General features: G+C 51.0%; 2 protein-coding genes across 8 annotated transcripts in view; one reads left to right on the top strand and one right to left on the bottom strand.

Moving 5' to 3' along the window:
• NLRC3 (NLR family CARD domain containing 3) overlaps nt 1-12,335 on the top strand; it is a 32,403-nt gene extending 20,068 nt beyond the window's left edge. For both annotated transcript variants that reach the window (XM_044391587.3, XM_057314978.1), the window contains exons 9-20: nt 604-687; nt 1,973-2,056; nt 2,526-2,609; nt 3,292-3,375; nt 3,870-3,953; nt 4,461-4,544; nt 4,989-5,072; nt 7,042-7,125; nt 7,536-7,619; nt 8,236-8,319; nt 8,744-8,827; nt 9,132-12,335. In XM_044391587.3, coding sequence (XP_044247522.1) covers nt 604-687; nt 1,973-2,056; nt 2,526-2,609; nt 3,292-3,375; nt 3,870-3,953; nt 4,461-4,544; nt 4,989-5,072; nt 7,042-7,125; nt 7,536-7,619; nt 8,236-8,319; nt 8,744-8,827; nt 9,132-9,222 — 1,015 coding nt within the window. In that variant the 3' untranslated portion in view covers nt 9,223-12,335. The remainder of the gene's footprint in view (nt 1-603; nt 688-1,972; nt 2,057-2,525; nt 2,610-3,291; nt 3,376-3,869; nt 3,954-4,460; nt 4,545-4,988; nt 5,073-7,041; nt 7,126-7,535; nt 7,620-8,235; nt 8,320-8,743; nt 8,828-9,131) is intronic.
• A 2,668-nt stretch (nt 12,336-15,003) lies between these two features.
• CLUAP1 (clusterin associated protein 1) overlaps nt 15,004-18,117 on the bottom strand; it is a 38,779-nt gene continuing 35,665 nt past the window's right edge. For all 6 annotated transcript variants that reach the window (XM_026520464.4, XM_057314975.1, XM_026520467.4 and 3 more), the window contains one exon: nt 15,004-16,092. In XM_026520464.4, the coding sequence (XP_026376249.1) occupies nt 15,946-16,092 (147 nt within the window). In that variant the 3' untranslated portion in view covers nt 15,004-15,945. The remainder of the gene's footprint in view (nt 16,093-18,117) is intronic.

Below are 18,117 nucleotides of genomic sequence, written 5' to 3'. Positions count from 1 at the left end.
ATGGACAGATCACAATTCATCCATTCATCAGTTGATGGACATTGGGTTGTTTCCACATTTTGGCTCTGGTGAATAATGCTGCTGCACGCATTCACGTACCAGCATTTGAGTACCTGTCCTCATTTCTTTGGGGTAGACAGCTACTAGTGGAATTTGCTGTGTCATATCGTAACTCTGTTTGACCTTTTGAGGAACTGCCAGACCGCTTTCCACAAGGTCTGCCCCATTTTACATTCCCACCAGCAGTATGTTAAGGTTCCAATTTTTCCACATCCTTGTCAACACTTGGATGCTGTGGCTTTTAGCTGTAATTAAGACTGTTGATAACCTAGTTATCATTATCCAGATACCATGGGCACCTTGTTCCCAGTCAATAGACAAATGCTTAGAGACCCAGAGGGAATCCTAACGGCAGAGCAGCACTGGAAAGAACCAACTGTTCCCAAATCCTGTGTGGTGGGCAGTAAGGGGACGTAGCAGTCAGCTTCTCCCCCCACCCCTCGCCTCATCCCTTGAGCCTTGCTAAACCGCAGTAGAGGTTAAGGCCACCACTGGGCACCCCCACGCACACCATTGCTGACGCACTCTTCCTTGCCTCCACAGCCTGCAGAGCAACGCCATCAGAGATAATGGTGCCAGGTCCGTGGCTGAGGCCTTGGCTGCCAATCGGACCCTCTCTGTGCTGCAGTAAGTAGACATGCTGACCAGCAGAGACCCCTTCTTCTCTGCTCTCCTCCTCCAAGGGCCTGTCTGTTTTCTGTGAGGGATGATTGGGGAGATGTCCTGAGGCTTTCTGACCCATCTGGATGGCCCCTGGAAATCTTGATGTCCACTGCTTTTCCACAGAACAGACGTTGGAAAATAATTAAAAATAAAGCCTCTGCCAATGCAGAGAATCCTCTCTACAAATGTAGTAAAGAATGAAACAGCTTAGTTCTTTGAATATTCAACTAGACTGCAGTGCACATCATTGGCTACCTACCAACAAGACGGCAAAGACAAATCTCACCCTTTTCTCCAGCCAAGCAGAGACAACCCACCATATGTGTGCTCTCAAGAGAAGTTTCCTCAAGTAAGATGACTGGACAGCACCATTTGTTGCACATAGTTTTTCTTAAATTTGCTTGGTAGCTGGGGTAGCCATCTGTGTAACTAATCACCTTTATCCCAAGGCAAAACCACACTCCTCCTATCTTTATGACAACTTGGAGTCGTGCTTTCTTCCTTGACGTGTACCCTTCAAAGACAGGGCTCCAAGGTCCCTATAGGCTGTAAATCTGGCAAGAGGGTTATTTAGCTTTTAAAAAGATTTACATCCTTCTCAAAGGGACAGCTTTACCCTTGCAAGTTTTCTCAAAGAACACTCCAAGGGAAAGAGAGGGCTCTTTCCTTTTTGGAACCGGGGAAAATTCCCTACTGCTTACAATGTATTTAGCCTTATGCTAGACAGGTCCTGCCCTGCCTGTCCTCCTAGGGTGAGCACAGGGGCTCCTGGTAACATCTCCCTCCTCCAGATGTGGTATAAAGGGAATAGCTGTTGGAGAAGGGCCTGAACAGAGGGTCTGCCCGAGGGAGGGTTGGGTGGCAGGCTGCTGGTGAGTCTGGAGGGAGGTAGATGGTTGAGTGTTGAGAGGGTTGACTGGGTGAGGAGCCAGTGGGACTCGTATGTAGAAGTCGCCACTTGAGAGGTTGCTGGATATTACGTGTCCTCTGGTCACTGCTTCCCAGCTTCTGACGAGGGAGGCTCCAGGTGTCCTTGCCTCCGACGCCCCCCCGCCCCAGAATGATGTTAATCTGCTGGCATCACTTTGGCAACAATCCACACGCCTTTCCTAGAAACCACTCTGCCGATGCTGTGATAAATGGAGAGGGCACCTGAGCAGTCTCTGACCTCTCACCTTGAACCAGACTGGCCCTGGAGTGGGAATGGCTGTGGCCGGCTTTGCTGAAAGACGCTTCTCCTCTCCCACAGCCTACAGAAGAATACCATCGGGCCTGTGGGAGCCCAGCAGATGGCAGATACCCTGAAACAGAACAGGAGTCTGAAGGAGCTCATGTGAGAAATGCAGAAAGGCCAAATCTGCATCCTCAGTGACTGGCACAATGCCTAGCCCATCATAAATATTTCTGAGCACGAGGATGGATGGATGGACGGACAGACGGATGGATGCATGGGTGCCAGATAGCTGGCTTTGGACTACAGATTCCCAGGACTGGGACTGTCTCAGCCTTAAATTTACTGCCTTCCCAGCACTTCCTGGTTACCTTCACATAAAGTACCACAAGAGTTGGGCCTGCTCCCTGCTAGGGAGTCAAGTACTTTGCTGCCTCCATCTCTTATAGGCCGTAGGGAGTCACTTGCAGAGGTTACCGGCGACGGACTCGAGCTGCACGGGCTGTGCACTGGGCACCCTTAACACAGCAGAGGAAGCACGGCCCTGGAGCGCTTCCCTGACCCCAGGTCCCCGCCCCGCCCTGCCAGGCTTCTCCAGAAAACCAGCTCACCCTCGGCTCATCTCTTGCAGATTCTCCAGTAACAGCATCGGTGATGGAGGTGCCGAGGCCCTGGCTATGGCCCTGGAGGTGAACCAGGGCCTGGAGAGCCTGGAGTGAGTCTGCCTGACCACCCTCCAGGAGTGGCCGTGGGCACAGGGTGACTCCCCTAGTTTCCCCATCTAAAAGGTGGGCGGGTCCTGGAGGAAGGCTGTCAAGACCACGGCTTTGCCAGAACCCAACCCACCACCAACCTTGGGCATACTGTGATCTCAGTCTCTCTCCATACTCAACTCAGTGCCATCCCACCCCACCAGCCCCATTTCCCTAGACGGTTGAGGTGGGTGTTGGTTGTGTTTTTGGAGTGACAAGCACGGAGTGCCCTCGAAAAGCTGGCCCAGGTGGCTAAAGAGGGTGTTGGCTGCAGCGGCCTTGGTGGGGGGTGGGGGAGCTCAGTGCTGCCCCCACAGTGGGGAGACTCAGCTGTGCCACTTTCTCCGGGGGCTGCAGACACAACACACACTCCTATCCCAGACTATTTGGAGCCGCTCAAACCAAGGCAGAGTCTAAGCTTTGGGGCTGATTATGAGAGACCCACCTGCCCTGACCTACAAGGTCTGGAACGTGGGGGACGGAGACGGGAAAGAGGTATGATGAGCAGAGCAGTGCGGGGTGGCAACTGCTCCCGGGGTTCCCCAGCTCTGTTGAACCTGACACCTACAGTCCCCAGGCTGGAGCAGGGGCTCCCTGTGGGTCCTGGGATGGCCACCCCAAGCATACCTCGCTCTCTGTTTGCAGCCTGCAGAGCAATTCCATCAGTGATGTGGGGGTGGCGGCACTGATGGGGGCCCTCTGTGCCAACCAGACCCTCATCAGCCTCAAGTAAGTCCCAGCTTCCTTCTCCAGCTGGGGTCTCCCTTTGGTCAAGGGGTCTGACAGGACTTTGGGACTTGGAAGGAAAGCCCACACCTCCCACTGCGGGCCTGTTCTGAAGATATCCATGGTTGGGCAGCTTAGTTCTGGGGCCTGGCATCCCGCACACTGCCTGCTCTCTCAGAAGGGCATGGGACAGCAGGGGCCCGCAGCTCCCCAGTTCTGCTGCTCCCTTCAGGTACCCCAGCCCCCTCACCTCTGAGGGCCTGTCTCCTCTTCCTCCTGACGGGTCCCACAGTTGGCGGTCCTGCAGGGGAGATGCTTGGTTGGCTAGCTGTGGGTGCCTGGCTTGCTGGAGGCTCTTCACACCTCAGCCCTGATCACTCAGGAGGCCCAGGTCCCACATGGCGTTCCTTGGGCTCGAAAGGCCTGAGCGCCGGGGCCTCTCTCCCCTAGAGTCCCCACACGTCTGGTTGGTAGCTCAGGGTCTTCTCTCTCCCCAGCCTGCGAGAAAACTCCATCAGCTCAGAGGGAGCGCGGGAGCTGGCGCGAGCTCTCTGCATCAACCGCACCCTGAAGAACCTGGAGTACGTGAGTGGGGCGCAGCCTGTGCTTCCTCCCCGCCTTCAGCCGAGGGCCTCGCCTCCCTGGAACCCTGGGGACGGGGGAGAGCAGACCCTCATGGCCTTGCCACCTTACAGGCTGGGAAGGACCTGGTTGGGGAGGGATAGCCAGGAGTCCCGGCCTCTGGTGGCAACCTCTCCACTCCCACATCCTAAGTTACCTGTCGATGAGGTTGGTGGGGACACTGCCTGCCCCTCGTCCCCTTCCCCCCAGGTCTCAGGGGCAGCGCAGTACAGGGGTCAGGGGGGTGATCTGTCCTGGAACCTGAGCTGAACCTGGGCCCCCTCTCCACACGCCTGTCAGGATTCGGTACAACAGCCTAAGGCACGTGCTTGGCATACACCAGTGCTCAATAAACGTGAGCTAGGCTGATCCTCAGGCAGGAGGGGAGCTGGATTCCCAGGTGAGCAAGTATGGGGGCTCCACGGCCAGCTACCTCCTGCTTACTCACCCCGTTCCCCTCCTCCCAGCCTGACAGCCAACCTCCTCCACGACCAGGGCGCCCAGGCCATCGCAGTGGCAATGAGAGAAAACCAGGCCCTCACGTCCCTTCAGTGAGTCTCTGGCACCCCCACCCCACCCCTCGTCCCCTCTGCAGAGCTGCAGGACCATCCCACTGGCTCGGGCAGGAGAACAAGTCTGGCTTTGGGGACCTTCCACAACATGGCCTCAGGGGCCTCCAGGAAGCTGTGCCCTGCACCCTGCTCTGCTTCCTGGGGCTGATCAACAGAGAGGCCAATGGTGGGAGGTGGGCACCCATGTCATGCCTCCAAGTGTCACAAGCTTCACGCAGGGGCCATTTAGAATCTTTATTTGTCCCTGTGTCCACCCTTAACCAGAGAGTGCTTGTTGACCCCTTTTGACTAAACTTGAGGTGGGCTGCAGGAGACCTGCCCATCAGTGGCCAGAACCCTGTCCTGCAAGGACTCCTTCCCTGCCACCAGACCATCCTGGGCTCTGCCCTGGGCCACATGTCACACCTGTCTGTCTCTGCCCAGCCTGCAGTGGAACTTCATCCAGGCCGGTGCCGCCAAGGCCCTGGGACAAGCACTACAGCTCAACAGGAGCCTGACCAGCCTCGAGTAAGTGGGGCCTCTACAGGGGCTGCAGCAGGGACATCTGAGACCTCGGTGCCCACTAGGCACACGGCTTGGGCCAGAGGCCCTCAGTACACAGCTTCCTCTGCCCTGAGGCCAGCACACACGTCTGTTCTCATCTGTTCTAATAGAGTTAATGATATATAATCCACATTCCACAAAAATTACTCATATAAAGTACACAATTCACAGGTTTCTAGTATATTCGCAGAGTCGTGCAACCATCACCACAATCCATCACCCTAAGGAGACACCCCAGACCGATTAGCAGTCCCTCCCCATTGCCCCCATGCCCCAGCCCCTTGCAACCACACATGTGCTCCGTCTCTATGGAGCCACCTGCACTGGGCGTCTCATTCACATGGAATCATGCCACAGGTGGCCTTCGCAACCAATGTCTTCATTGAGTGTCATGTGTTCAAGAGTCACCCGGGCTGCAGCATGAATCAGAGCTTCACTCGTTCCTGTGGCTGAATCCTAGTCCACTGTGTGTCTAGACCACACTGGGTTTATCCACTTATCTAGTGATGGACATTTGGGTTGTTCCCACTGTTTGTCTCTTGCAAGTGACACTGCTGTGAATGTTCGAGCACAGGTTTCTGTGTGGGCATGTGCTTTCACTTCTTGTGGCTGGCTACACACCCGTGAGTGGAGCTGCTGGGTTGAAGGGTAACTCTGTCTTTAACCAGGATATCCTACCTCTGGCTGGTTCTTCTGTCTGACATCCTGGTGTTCCCTAGGGTTCTGTCCTAGGCCATCTTCTCTTGAGTGATCTCTCTCTTCCAGAAGCTGTCCTCTCCCGGACTCCTTGCCTTCAAAGCCCTGGTACCCCCACGCCTATCCCCCCAGACCTCTCTCCTGAGATCCAGACCCATGTCATCACTTCCCCTTCAGCATCTCCCTCTGTGTGCCTCACGGGAACTTCGAATTGCCCAAACTACCTGCCCATAAGCCTGCTTCTCCATCCCCATCTCGTAATCGGAACTGGCCGGTCGTGCAAGCTAGAAACACCGCCTAAGCTCTCGCTTCCCATTTGCGGCTCTCCTCCCAATGTCCCACCGTTTCCCTCTGCCCACCCCTGGCCAGCGGCGTCACTCACCTGCGTCAGCGCAGCGGTACCGCTACACGCCGTCTGTCCTCTCACACTGCTGACCAAAGAGCTTTCCAAAACGTAAATCTGTCCCAGTCCTGGGTGAGACACTTAAATGCTGCCCAGTGCCTGCAGAGTGAAGGGCAACCCTTTGCATGGCTTCCAAAGCAAGCCCCAAGGGCCTGCCTCCTATGTATCCCCTCGGCCTCATTTCACGCACCAGCAACTCAACTCGATTTCTTTGGGTTCCGCGGATGGGCCAGGCCCCCTCCCCCATCTCATTCTTCAAGTTTTGGTTTGAACCTATTTCTTCTGGCAGTTTCTGAGACCACACGGGGGTGGGAGACCCCACAGGGTCCTCCGTGCTGTCGGCATGTGGCCTTTGGTGCCTGCTCGTTCAGTCACAACTCCTCACCTCAGACAGACCTGGGCCTGTACAATTGTGCAGACACAATACACACTCAAATGTCTATTAAAATTATTAATGCAAACTGATCCCCTAAACACACCGATGCCCACATGAACTAAACTCTTAACCACTGACTGCTCTAGGACCTACTACTTTACCCCGATGTGGAAGGGAAGGAAAAAAAATGATGTAAAACCCAAACCAGCAAGAATGGCCAGGGATTGAGGGCCTTGACTGAATTCTCTCTGGCTGGCACACCCTTTTCTGTCCCTTTTCCATGTGCCCCTTTTCTTGTTTGCTTCTGATGGTCCAGGTTCATACAGACCCCAGAGCTCTCTGCATGTTAAGTAGGCCCTGGGGGCGGTTATCCCCAAGGCAACCCTGGGAGTCTAGTGCGTGGTGTGTGTGGTCTGAATGAAATCTAGATGGTCCAAGGGGTCGCGCTCTGCCTTCAGTTTACAGGAGAACGCCATCGGGGATGAAGGCGCCTCTGCAGTGGCCAGCGCACTCAAGGCCAACACGGCCCTCACTGCTCTCTAGTAAGTGAGCCGGCCCCGGGCCGTGCTTTCACACTACACATTGGTTTTGCTTTCCAGTCAAGGAAGGTGTGTTTGATCTTCCTAATGTTAGCAATCGAGACATCAAACATGTGGAAAATAAGAAGTAGGGACTTGGGGAGCGTTCTCCTTCAAACTCTCCCGGAGGCCACCTCTCCTTGCTGTACCTGGAGCATCCAGATCCCTGTCCTAGGCATCAGACAGTGCAGGCAGGGGGCGCAGCGCTCTTTGGACAGATCACGGGCCAACAACCTTCAGTGCTGTGTTGCCAATTTCAACCCTAAGTCCAGGAATGGTGAAAAGGAAGGACAAGTACCCATGGACACTGGGCCAGGCAGGGTGCAGGCTGGAGAGGCCCCGCCTGTCCGCGTTGAATACATCTCTTCCTATAGTCTGCAGGTGGCCTCCATTGGCTCCCGGGGGGCCCAGGCGCTAGGGGACGCCCTGGCTGTGAACAGAACCTTGGAGATTCTCGAGTAAGTATTCCAGTCTCTGGCTATAGTCTCTTGCCCAAAGAAACCAAGCTGTCGATTCAAAATGAAGATATGGAAAGAAAAAAAAATGTCAATTTACATGGAAACTCACAAATCTTTTAAATAGTGTCCCTTAGCTCCAGCATGCCCCAGCATCCCCATTCCCACCACACAGCTCTCCCCTAGGAGTCACCACTGTTGGGCCTCCTCTCCTTGAGAACCTGCTCTCCCCGCCCTGCCCAGGCTGCACACGTCCCGAGGTCCTGTGTGGGGTCCCTGGCCACTGACCTCAGTGGGGCTCCCTGCTCCTGTGGTCCTGGGATGCTGAGCATGTGGGGACCGCTGGATGAAGTGTTACTTCTCGTCTCAGCCCTGCTTTCCTTTCTTGGGGATGGGCTCCAACAAACCACCCAGTTTGGGCCAGCTTCACCCCTCCTTGTGTGTCCTGCTCCCTAGAGCCGATCTCCACTCTGCGCCCAGGAGTGAGAAAGGAGCAACCTCACCCCCACAGTTGCTGAGTCCGTGCTGCCTCTACCCAGCAGCCCATGCTCATCTGAAGGGGTGCTATTTGCGCCCCACAGCTGACACTGTGCCTTAGGCTTCATATCTTTCCTAACAGCTTACGAGGAAACACCATCGGGGCGGCTGGAGCCAAAGCCTTGGCCAATGCTCTGAAGGTGAACTCAAGTCTCCGAAGACTCAAGTGAGTGGCTATAGAGACCTACCTGTGCCCAGAGCAGCAGACTGCTCTGCTGAACCCTCCCCCACGAGATGAGGTGCTCTCAATTTCCTCTGTAGCTGCTTCCTTCCGAATGTAAAGAACCCCGATGACTAGTGTCCCCCTTGCACATGAGTTCGTCCATTCTGTCCAGCTTGCGCCAGAGCTGAGACACTTAACGTCTGCATTTTCTGTCTTCCATCTTCCACGGCACTTGGATGGGACCACCTGGCTACTTGTAGACACAGGTCTCAGGGGTAAACGCCCCCTTGCTGTGGACAAATCAGGCCCAGAACCGCATATTTCCTCCACGCCCCCCCCACCCCCAAGGATGACGCAGTGCTGCTTCCTGGGGCGCGTTCTAATGTACCAAATGGCTCACAGGTATCTCCATCTTTTCTCTGTCTAGTCTTCAAGAGAATTCCTTGGGGATGGACGGGGCCATTTGCGTTGCCACCGCACTGTCTGGAAACCATGGCCTCCAGCACATCAAGTGAGTGGGGCGCAGCAGCACCTGTCCTTCCCTGTCATTCTTGCTCATCCTTAGAGTGACTCCCAGCTCGGGCTCTGCCTTCCGCCCAATTCTCGGAGCTGGCTGACTCCCGGGTCTTTCTGCAGTTCTGCGGGGAAACTTGGTATAAGGGGGAGCCATTCTGGGTCTTCTCTGTGGGAGGGATCCTGGAAGCATGAAAGTCTTGGCTGGAGCTCTGCATTTTGTGCTCTTTACTCAAGAGAACCTGCAGGCCTCTAGGCCTTGAGCCCATCTCTCAAGCCCTGTCCTACTCTTTCTCTTGTAGTCTCCAGGGAAATCACATTGGGGAATCTGGTGCCAGGATGATCTCAGAGGCTATCAGGACAAATGCTCCTTCATGCACTGTTGAAATGTGAGCCAAACAAGTTCCTGGTGGACCTGGCAGGAGGACAGGCAGAACAACAGCTGGAAGCTTCTGAACGGAAAGACCGTTTTCCTTCCTGTGGTCTGGGAATGATGCTGACCCACACAAAAGTTGGTCTCCTGCAAGGAGGCAGGAAAGGTGCTGCTGAAGAGGCCATGAGCACCTCTCCTGGACCCGGGTCAGTCCAGGCAGGGGTAAGATGGATTCTCTGCTATGGCACAGAGAAGGGAAGGTCTCCACCAAGGACACAGGCCTTAAAGCTCAGCAGGTAAGAAGCCGGTGTGAGCTTATTTATACCCGAGGTCTTCATGGGCCCCTAACTTTTATTATTATTGCCCTCTCCACTGGTTACAATCATCCCCCTCACTCTGAAACAAGCTGCCATCTTCAAGCCTATATATAGAGGATCAATTCGGCATTGGTGACAGAAGGGACCTCTTTTCTCAAGAAGACTACAAGGTTTTAGGAGAATGATCCTTAGAGACAAATGGAAAAATTATGAGAATTTTTTGAAAAGAAATGAAGGCTTTAGGATTCTGGAGACAAAGACTAAAAAAGTTGCCCAAGGTTCTTGCCGTCTTTTATCCATCGCAAAATCTCTCAAAGGCACGGATTATGTCTGGCATACGTTATGTGGGGTCTGGCACACTGGTTATCAACAGCACGTTAAGTGTGGATGCCTGAACGACGCTGCTCCACACTGGGCTTCCCAAACCACTACTGTGCCTGCAGTTTCTCCACGAAGCGACCAAACTGAGCCCCCACGTGGTATAGGTTCCCTCGGGCGTCTGTCCGTCAGGAAGGGAAAAAGATCCCCATGGACACCACAGCTCTCATCCACTAAATAACCAAGAAAAATGCTTACAAAGATCATAAAGTAATTATCATTTTAAAGTTTGAACAGGAAGCACTTTTGTTCTAAACATGCCTTTAAAAATGAGTATTCAGGCAAGAATCCTCAATGGATGTTAAAACCATGCATGAAAGCCTAGCGAGGAAGAAGGTATCTACCCGGTTTCAAAATCTCACCCTAGAAGGGATAGTTACGAATGCTTTCTTAACAAAGTGACTAAACTTAACATCACCAATAATGGGACGGATGGACATAACGTACCCCTGATGTGACGCGCTAAGGACACACCATGCCAAAAATACTGATTTGAATCTAATCAGAAAGGAACAATCAGACAAAACCCAAATCAAGAGGCATTCTGCAAAAAAATAAAAATAAAAAATAAAAACTAGCCTAACCTCTTCAAAAATATCAATGTCATGTAAAATACAAAAGGCTGCGGACTATTTTAAATTGTAGGAGATTAAAGAGGCATAACTACATAATGCAAGATCTCTGATTAGATCCTCGACTGAAGAAAAACAATCCGCTGTAGAGAAAAGTACTTGGAAACCGGGGACATCTGAATGCGGGTCTTGTGTCATATTTATTTGGATTGCTGGTTTTGAAAGATTTTTTTGCTGGGTATAGAATTTTTGGCTGGTATTTGGCTCATGGTACTTTCAACATGTTGCTACACTGTCTGCTGGTTTGTGCGGCATCGGGCAATGTCCACCTAGTTGTGAACTTGACGGAACAAGAGTTGTGGTACCAAATGGTGCGGAAAGCTGGACCCTGCAGGCATCCAGCACCGGAGAAACCTCAGGGGCCATGAGAAAAATCATGCTTCCCCCCCAGCACTCGAAGAGCAAGCCACACCAGAATTGGAAGGAGAGCCCCTTCCTTCTCCAAAATCTCCCTAGCGGCCTACTGACAAGGCCTGTGCTCTTGCCGGCTGGCAAAGCAGGGAGGTTTTACAAGGAACAGCTCTATCATCAGAGGGCAGGACAAAAGATCTACAGCTGAGGCAAGAAACCCACAGCCAGCGCAGTGGGACTTCTCTTTTTTCATTGTGAACAGTTCCTATCGCTGTGTCTTCACGGTCGGTATGTTCACTTCTGTGGTGCCTCAATCCTGGTTTGCACGGTCTTTGTCTCACTTCTTTAATTTCCAGATTCTGAGCTTTATGTTTTCCTTATCTTACTTTGCTCAAGCCTCCCTCCACCATCTCAGTATAAGGAGGAGAGTTAAAAACTATCTGAATGTCCCATTTTACTAATTCTATCATCTGTCATTTCTGGGTCATTTCTTGGTCTGTTTCTTGATTTTTCTCATTATGGTAATTTTTTATTGGACACCAAATATTGGGAATTTTATCTTGTTTGTCATAGATTTATAGTCCTTAAAATTCTTGAGCTTTATCCCGGGACACATCACTTAGAAATAGCTGGATCCTTTCAAAGCTCGCTGTTTCAAGTTTTGTTAGCCAGGATCAGCCATCCTTATTTGAGGACTACCAGGGCCCAACTTCTGAGGCAATGTCTCCATATTCTGGGTACTCTACCAGGTGCCCAAGTCAAAAAATTATTTTGGGGCCTTATCTACAACAGATACTATAGAAATCCAGGTGTAAAATATCGTGATATCAACCAAAGCCACCTAACTCTAAATGATAGCGTCAGGGGTGCCTGGGTGGCTCAGTTGGTTAAGCTTCTGCCTTCGGCTCAGGTCATGATCTCAGGGTCCTGGGACCAAGCCCTGTATCGGGCTCCCTGCTCAGTGGGGAGTCTGCTTCTCCCTCTGCCCCTTTTTCCCTGCTTGGGCTCTGTCTCTCTCTCTCTCAAATAAATAAATCTTAAAAAACAAAAAAATGGTGGCATGAACCCAGCTGGTAATCTGGTGCATATGTTTTTAATACACAGTATGGATTTAAACAGAAGGACTCCTAATAAAGCCTCTGCTTCATCAATTACACACTCTCTTACAGATTCAAGCCCTCCCCTTCCACAAATTCGTTCCCTCCAGTTAAAAAATCACATTCGAGTTTTCCTCTCAAAAAACAAATAAAGCCTTTGCTTCATCAATTACACACTCTTACAGATTCAAGCCCTCCCCTTCCACAAACTCGTTCCCTCCAGTTAAAAAATCACATTCGAGTTTTCCTCTCAAAAAACAAAACATGAGCCAAATACCAGCCTGGGTGGCACAGCGGTTAAGCATCTGCCTTCAGCTCAGGGCGTGATCCTGGCGTTATGGGATTGAGCCCCACATCAGACTCCTCCGCTATGAGCCTGCTTCTTCCTCTCCCACTCCCCCTGCTTGTGTTCCCTCTCTTGCTGGCTGTCTCTATCTCTGTCAAATAAATAAATAAAATCTTTAAAAAAAAAACAACAACAACAACAACAAAACCTACCCTGCCCCTCCACCATGTTCTTCAACCACACGTCCCTCCCCTGGCCATGCCCTCTTTCCTCTTGTGACCGCCCACCTTTCTGAACACTTGTCAATACTGTGTTCACTTCAAATTCGAACCGCTCTTCGACCCATCACTGGCTATCTGACTGCTCCTGGCTAAGGTCGCCAGAGATTTCCTAACTGCCAATTTCAGTGGCCTCTCTGACTCAAGCTCATTTACAACAAGGATTTAGCACTTGCTGCCTCTCCCTTCTTTGGAGATTCTCCCCTGCTCTGGCTTCCATAACACAACCTTCCAGTCCTCCCACCTTTTCCTTACCCCTCTTCTTCAACACTCTTTGGAAAATAAAACATTTTTTCCTAATAATTAAAATAAAATATAACCACTTTAGAAAACTTAGAAAATACTTTCCCAGTCTCTTCTTCTGGCTCCCTGTGTCCTTTGCCCCTGAGACACAGGCATTTCTCAGGCTTTCAACCTTGGCTTTCCTCCGATCGCACATGTTCTCCCCTGAGGAATCTCATAGGAAAATGACCCTCAAACCTCAGTCTCTAGCCCTTACCCTCTTCCTGACTATAGATTTACCTTTCCAGAAATTCATCAAAATAACATTCATGGTAACACATAGTTTAAAAAGCCAAAAATTACTAGGCTTATGAAGGAAAACAGCAGTCTCTGTTTTGTCCCTCCCCTCCCCGAACACCCCTACCCCCCAAACTCAATGTCCTACATGTGCTATTTCTTATCATCTTAAGAGATTATCTATTGACTTCTATATGGGAAAGGCCACTTGGATGTCCTTCTGTTTACATCCCCACTCTTTGTTTCTCCATCCTTCCAACAGTTATTAGAGTACGATTTTTGTTTAAATCATTTGTGTTTATCTTATGACTTTATTAGTATTCATCACTCCTGAGCCATTCTCTATGTAATTTATTGTTCTTTTTAGAATTAACAACGTAACTTTTAAAAACTTAATTTTCTATGTTACTATTGCTTAATCCTTCCAGACTGCCCAAGAGAGGTGTAAAGTCAGAACGCTGTGTCTGCGACACACGAGTTTCCCATCAATGGCATGTTTCCCTGATGACATCCCTTCCTGAGTGCTCTGCCCTCCCTGTTCCAGTCACACCCGCACTGCAAGGAAGGGCTTCTGCTCTGTGCAGTTTCAGCTCTCTCCCAAGCCTGCCAGTCCCGGTTCCAGCACCTAAGAGTCCCCCCGCCCCGGGCCAATCCAGCAGCTAGGATACTTACGCAGCGTGTTGCTATCGTCAAGCGACTCCCCTTCCTTTCTGATCGCTGACATGGATATTGTAGTTTAAAACGCTAACGAAAGAGCACCCGCAGGTCTTCTTGCCGTCCCAGCTCAAAGAGCAACAGTTCCTCAGACTCCCCACTGCAAGTCCTTGGACTTTAAGGACTTAAAAAATCCCTTTACATTTTCTGTCAATATACATGTCATAAAGCATTTTAAGAGGTCCTTTAATTACACAGTTTAAAACAATAACAACCATCAACAATGATCTAAACACTGGTTTTTCACTGACCTAATCGTACAGTCTTCTCTGGGGCCCGAGTCTGCTCTGATGCTTGGCCAAAACCAACGGCACGAGGTCAAAGGCACTTGCACACACCTGACTGCTGCGTCTGTCACGGTAGTGACAGACAGATGGTAAAAACTACAGTCAGGTGCTTGAAGCTCCTTGGCGGACAGAAGCTGCTCAAGTAAGGAACGGCCATTCTGTGGTGACACTGCGCAAGTCAGGTAACCAAGGCATGAAGGATGACCAAGGCAGAGGTGAAACAACAAACCGCCCACCGCATGGGCGCCTCTATCTGTGGAGGGTTACCTGCGGCGCGGGCCACACTCCCGTGGTAATGCCCATTAGAAGAAAGCATCACGTAAGGAAAACAGAAATCCTTCTTCTTCTTCTTCTTCTTCTTTTTTTTTTTTAATGTAAGGCAGGTCAGACTCAGGGAAACCAAAACTAGAACATCTAAGAAGGGGCGCCTGGGTGGCATAGTGGTTAAGCGTCTGCCTTCGGCTCAGGGCGTGATCCTGGCGTTCTGGGATCAAGCCCCACATCAGGCTCCTCTGCTGTGAGCCTGCTTCTTCCTCTCCCACTCCCCCTACTTGTGTTCCCTCTCTCGCTGGCTGTCTCTATCTCTGTCAAATAAATAAATAAAAAAAAAAAATAAAAAAAAAAAAGAACATCTAAGAAGACTCACTGACTTTTGAAGCTCAGAAGCCACGGCACCTGAGGGGGTTGGCACGGCTTCCGACACTCCCACTTCCCTTTTACCGCATCATTTCAATGACAGCACATCTCAAATCGCTAGTGAACTAACTGAAAGCTGAATGTTTAAAAAGGGGGTAATCTCTTATGTAGGAATTAGGAAAAGACAGAGAAAAGCAAAGATGACAGAAATAATTGTCACACCGTCTCCTAAAAATTCACATGTACAATAGTTAACCTGTGAACTTCTCCTATTTATGTTATACGTGCAAATAAACAACGTAATTATACTTTCAAGAAAAACTTATTTAATGATATAAAAATACAGAATTAAATACATTTATTACGAGTTAAGTAACTTCAGAAGTTTTCTGACTTTATAACTGAAAAATAAATGAAAACTGCTCTGTGTTTTCCACATCAGAAAAACAAAACAACTGCACCTGTCACTTCTCATTTCACATCAGGGTGATTATTCTAGTGCTACTCAACCGAATGCATTCTGGTTCATCTTTAGAGTCAGAAACACAAGTTACCTGTACTAACACTTCTTTAATTTGTTTTCCTAAGCAGGAATGTCAACCTTCTGAGAGAAAATGGAGCATTTATATTTCGGAGCATCTGTTATGTGATCTTTAAGCAAAGTGGGTTTTCATCTAACTTAGCTAGCTCTCATTCAGAACATTTTAGTAAAATACATTGAAAGCTCAGTATTGTGAACACACAGAAGAAAATAAGACAACGAAATAAAAGCTAGAATTAAAAGCCAATGTACAGTAAATGTCCACAACTGTACAGATGAGGAGTCAGACACTCCCCCACAATTCCTAAACTGAGTCCGGGTGTCCAGCCCCACGTCCTTCCCCACCGCCCCCCAACCCTGACGCGGAGACGAAACACATCACAACGACGATAGCCAAGACCTGACAGCGCCGAACCTCGTTTCTCGTCAGCTCTTTGTCCCACGCACGTGCAGCTCTAGAACACATGCATTTCCCAAATTTCAGGAGATAAATAAGGCAAGAAAACACATCCTCTTTGGGGCTTGCTTCGGTTCTCGTTGAAGGCCTCTGCAGTAACACAGAGGCAGCTAAAGAACAACTAGGTGTGGCATCATGAACGAGTCCAGCTGGTTCAGCAAACAAAATAGGTCTCCTTCCTAACCTTCCAACTTCCCCTTTACCTATAGATCTGAGGGATTCAATCAGGCCGGTCCCTTGAGCAAGAGGGTCAGAAGTCATTGTCGCTCTCATCCAAGGGCTCAGGCTTTCGGACCCTGCGACTGGGCTTAGCTGGCGAGAGAGCAACGCTCTCATCTTCCAAATCGTCGTCTTCTTCATCACCCTCCATGTCAATCTCACTGTCCTCGGAGTCCTCCTACAGGAAGACAGCAAAGACAACTGAGGGCCCGTCGCGCTGCCTGCAGCTCTGTCAGCCGAGACCCTTGTCACCAGCAGCTCAGTAATGAGCAACGCCCCCACTGAAGGAAGAGCTGGGCGGAGCAGCAGTCGGGCTGTGGGGGCGAGGGAGGGGGACCCACGTCTCACACTGCTGGCAGAAATACAAACGTATCTGGATCAGCTACCCAGTGGCCTTCAGACACCAGCGTGTAGCCATGTTTGCTGCCGCAGGGGCTGGCTCTCCCTCGGAGGGCTCGGCAACACCGCTGCATCTGCACCGCAGCTCACCACCGGCTGCCGCTCTGCCCCTGGGGGCCCAGACACCCACCAGGGGACAGCAAGGAGGGTGGGGCTTGGAGATTAGGAGAGTTGGGTTTTTTTTGGTTTTTGCCTTTTACCAGATTATGGATGGAAAGCCACACAAGAAATGGGCAATTAGGAGCAAAATAAAAGGAACACTCTCTCCATCACCTAGATCCAAGTTTTACAACTGTAAGTCCTGTGTCCCAGGTAAACCAAGATGGCTAGCCACTCTAACTAGATCATTCCCACCAGCATACATACATGCTGCAATTTCCTTCTTCTTAAATACACAAAACAAAACAAAAACTGCAAAGTTAATCCCACCTTCCTCCCCGGCTGCTCTGCCCTGTTCCTCTAACCCCAACAGCGAAACTCCTTGAAGGAGTTTTGAACCCTCCACCCTGCTGGTTCCCCTCTCACTGCCTCCTCAACACACTCAGCTGGCCTTCACCTGCCATCCACGGAAACATCCAGTGGATTCAAATCCAGTGGGTGAGTCTCAGGTGTCTTGTGACCTCCAGGCTGCATCGGGCACAGGAGGGCTCCTTCCTTGAAAGCCACTCGGCTGCAGGGCACCCTTCTCTCTGAGGGCTCACCCCACCTCACTCTGGCATCTACAAGGTCTCACATACCCCCACGCCCTCCATCTCCCTGATTCTGCAACTCGGCTCAGCTCAGAGCCTTGGGCCTCCTCTTCCCTTTCTACTCTCTCCCCCACACAATCACATGTATCCTTGTGGCCTGAAGACCATCTAATTAGGACGGCTCCCAAATTCAACTCCAGCCCAGACCTGACCCCTGCACTCCAGACGTGAACTCCAACCGGCTACTCAACCCCAGCGCGTGGATGGCTGGCAGGCAACGCATGTGTAGCATGTCCAAAACCAAACTCCTGCTCTGCTCTCCAAGCCCCTCCTCAGGCCTGCCCCATCTCGGGGAAATGCAAACTCTATGTATACTATTAGCCCATTAGGACACAAACGAGGCCTCCTCCATTTCTCTCTCTCCCATCCCACGTCCAATTCACAAAATTTCATGGTTCCGCCTTAGAAACATCCAGAATCTGACCACTTCCTAACACCTCTGCTGCCACGACCTTAGGCTGAGCTGCCAGCACCCCTGGACTAGTGCAGACGCCTCCTGACTGGTGTCTCGTAAATGCCAGTTAGCTCTTGGCACTGCTGGGCTCACGATTTCCGGCCCCTTCCCACCACACTCAGAGAAAACTCCAGGTCCTCATCACATCCTGCAAAGCGCTGCGTGGCCTCTACTGCCTCTTGCTGCTCCTGCCCCCAGCCCACTCCATCCCAGTCACACCACCATCTCTGGGCCTCCAATGCAGGAGCCCCACTCCCTGGGCCTTGGATGCCCCTCCCTGCACCACACCCTTCCTTCCATTCAGGCCTCTGCCCAAATGTCACCTCACCACAGAGACATTCCCTGACTGATCAAAAGACATCAGTCTCCTCCTTCAACCCTGTCACTCTGTTCCCTGAACGGCTTTATTTTTCTTCTTGCCACTGTGACCCGATGTATCCAGCTGATTACTGCTGGAATGTAAGCCCCCTAAGGGCAGGGGTGTATTGCTTATAATCTGTAACACCTACACATACGTAACAGGCACTCGGTAAATACCTGTCAAGTGGAAGAGTGAGCACACGAGGTACAAGCCCGTGTGCCTGGGGGATGTGTGCAGGCA

Source organism: Ursus arctos, unplaced genomic scaffold (assembly GCF_023065955.2).
Source record: "Ursus arctos isolate Adak ecotype North America unplaced genomic scaffold, UrsArc2.0 scaffold_2, whole genome shotgun sequence".
Taxonomy (NCBI): Eukaryota; Metazoa; Chordata; class Mammalia; order Carnivora; family Ursidae; genus Ursus; species Ursus arctos.
This window is presented reverse-complemented; position numbering and strand designations above follow the sequence as displayed.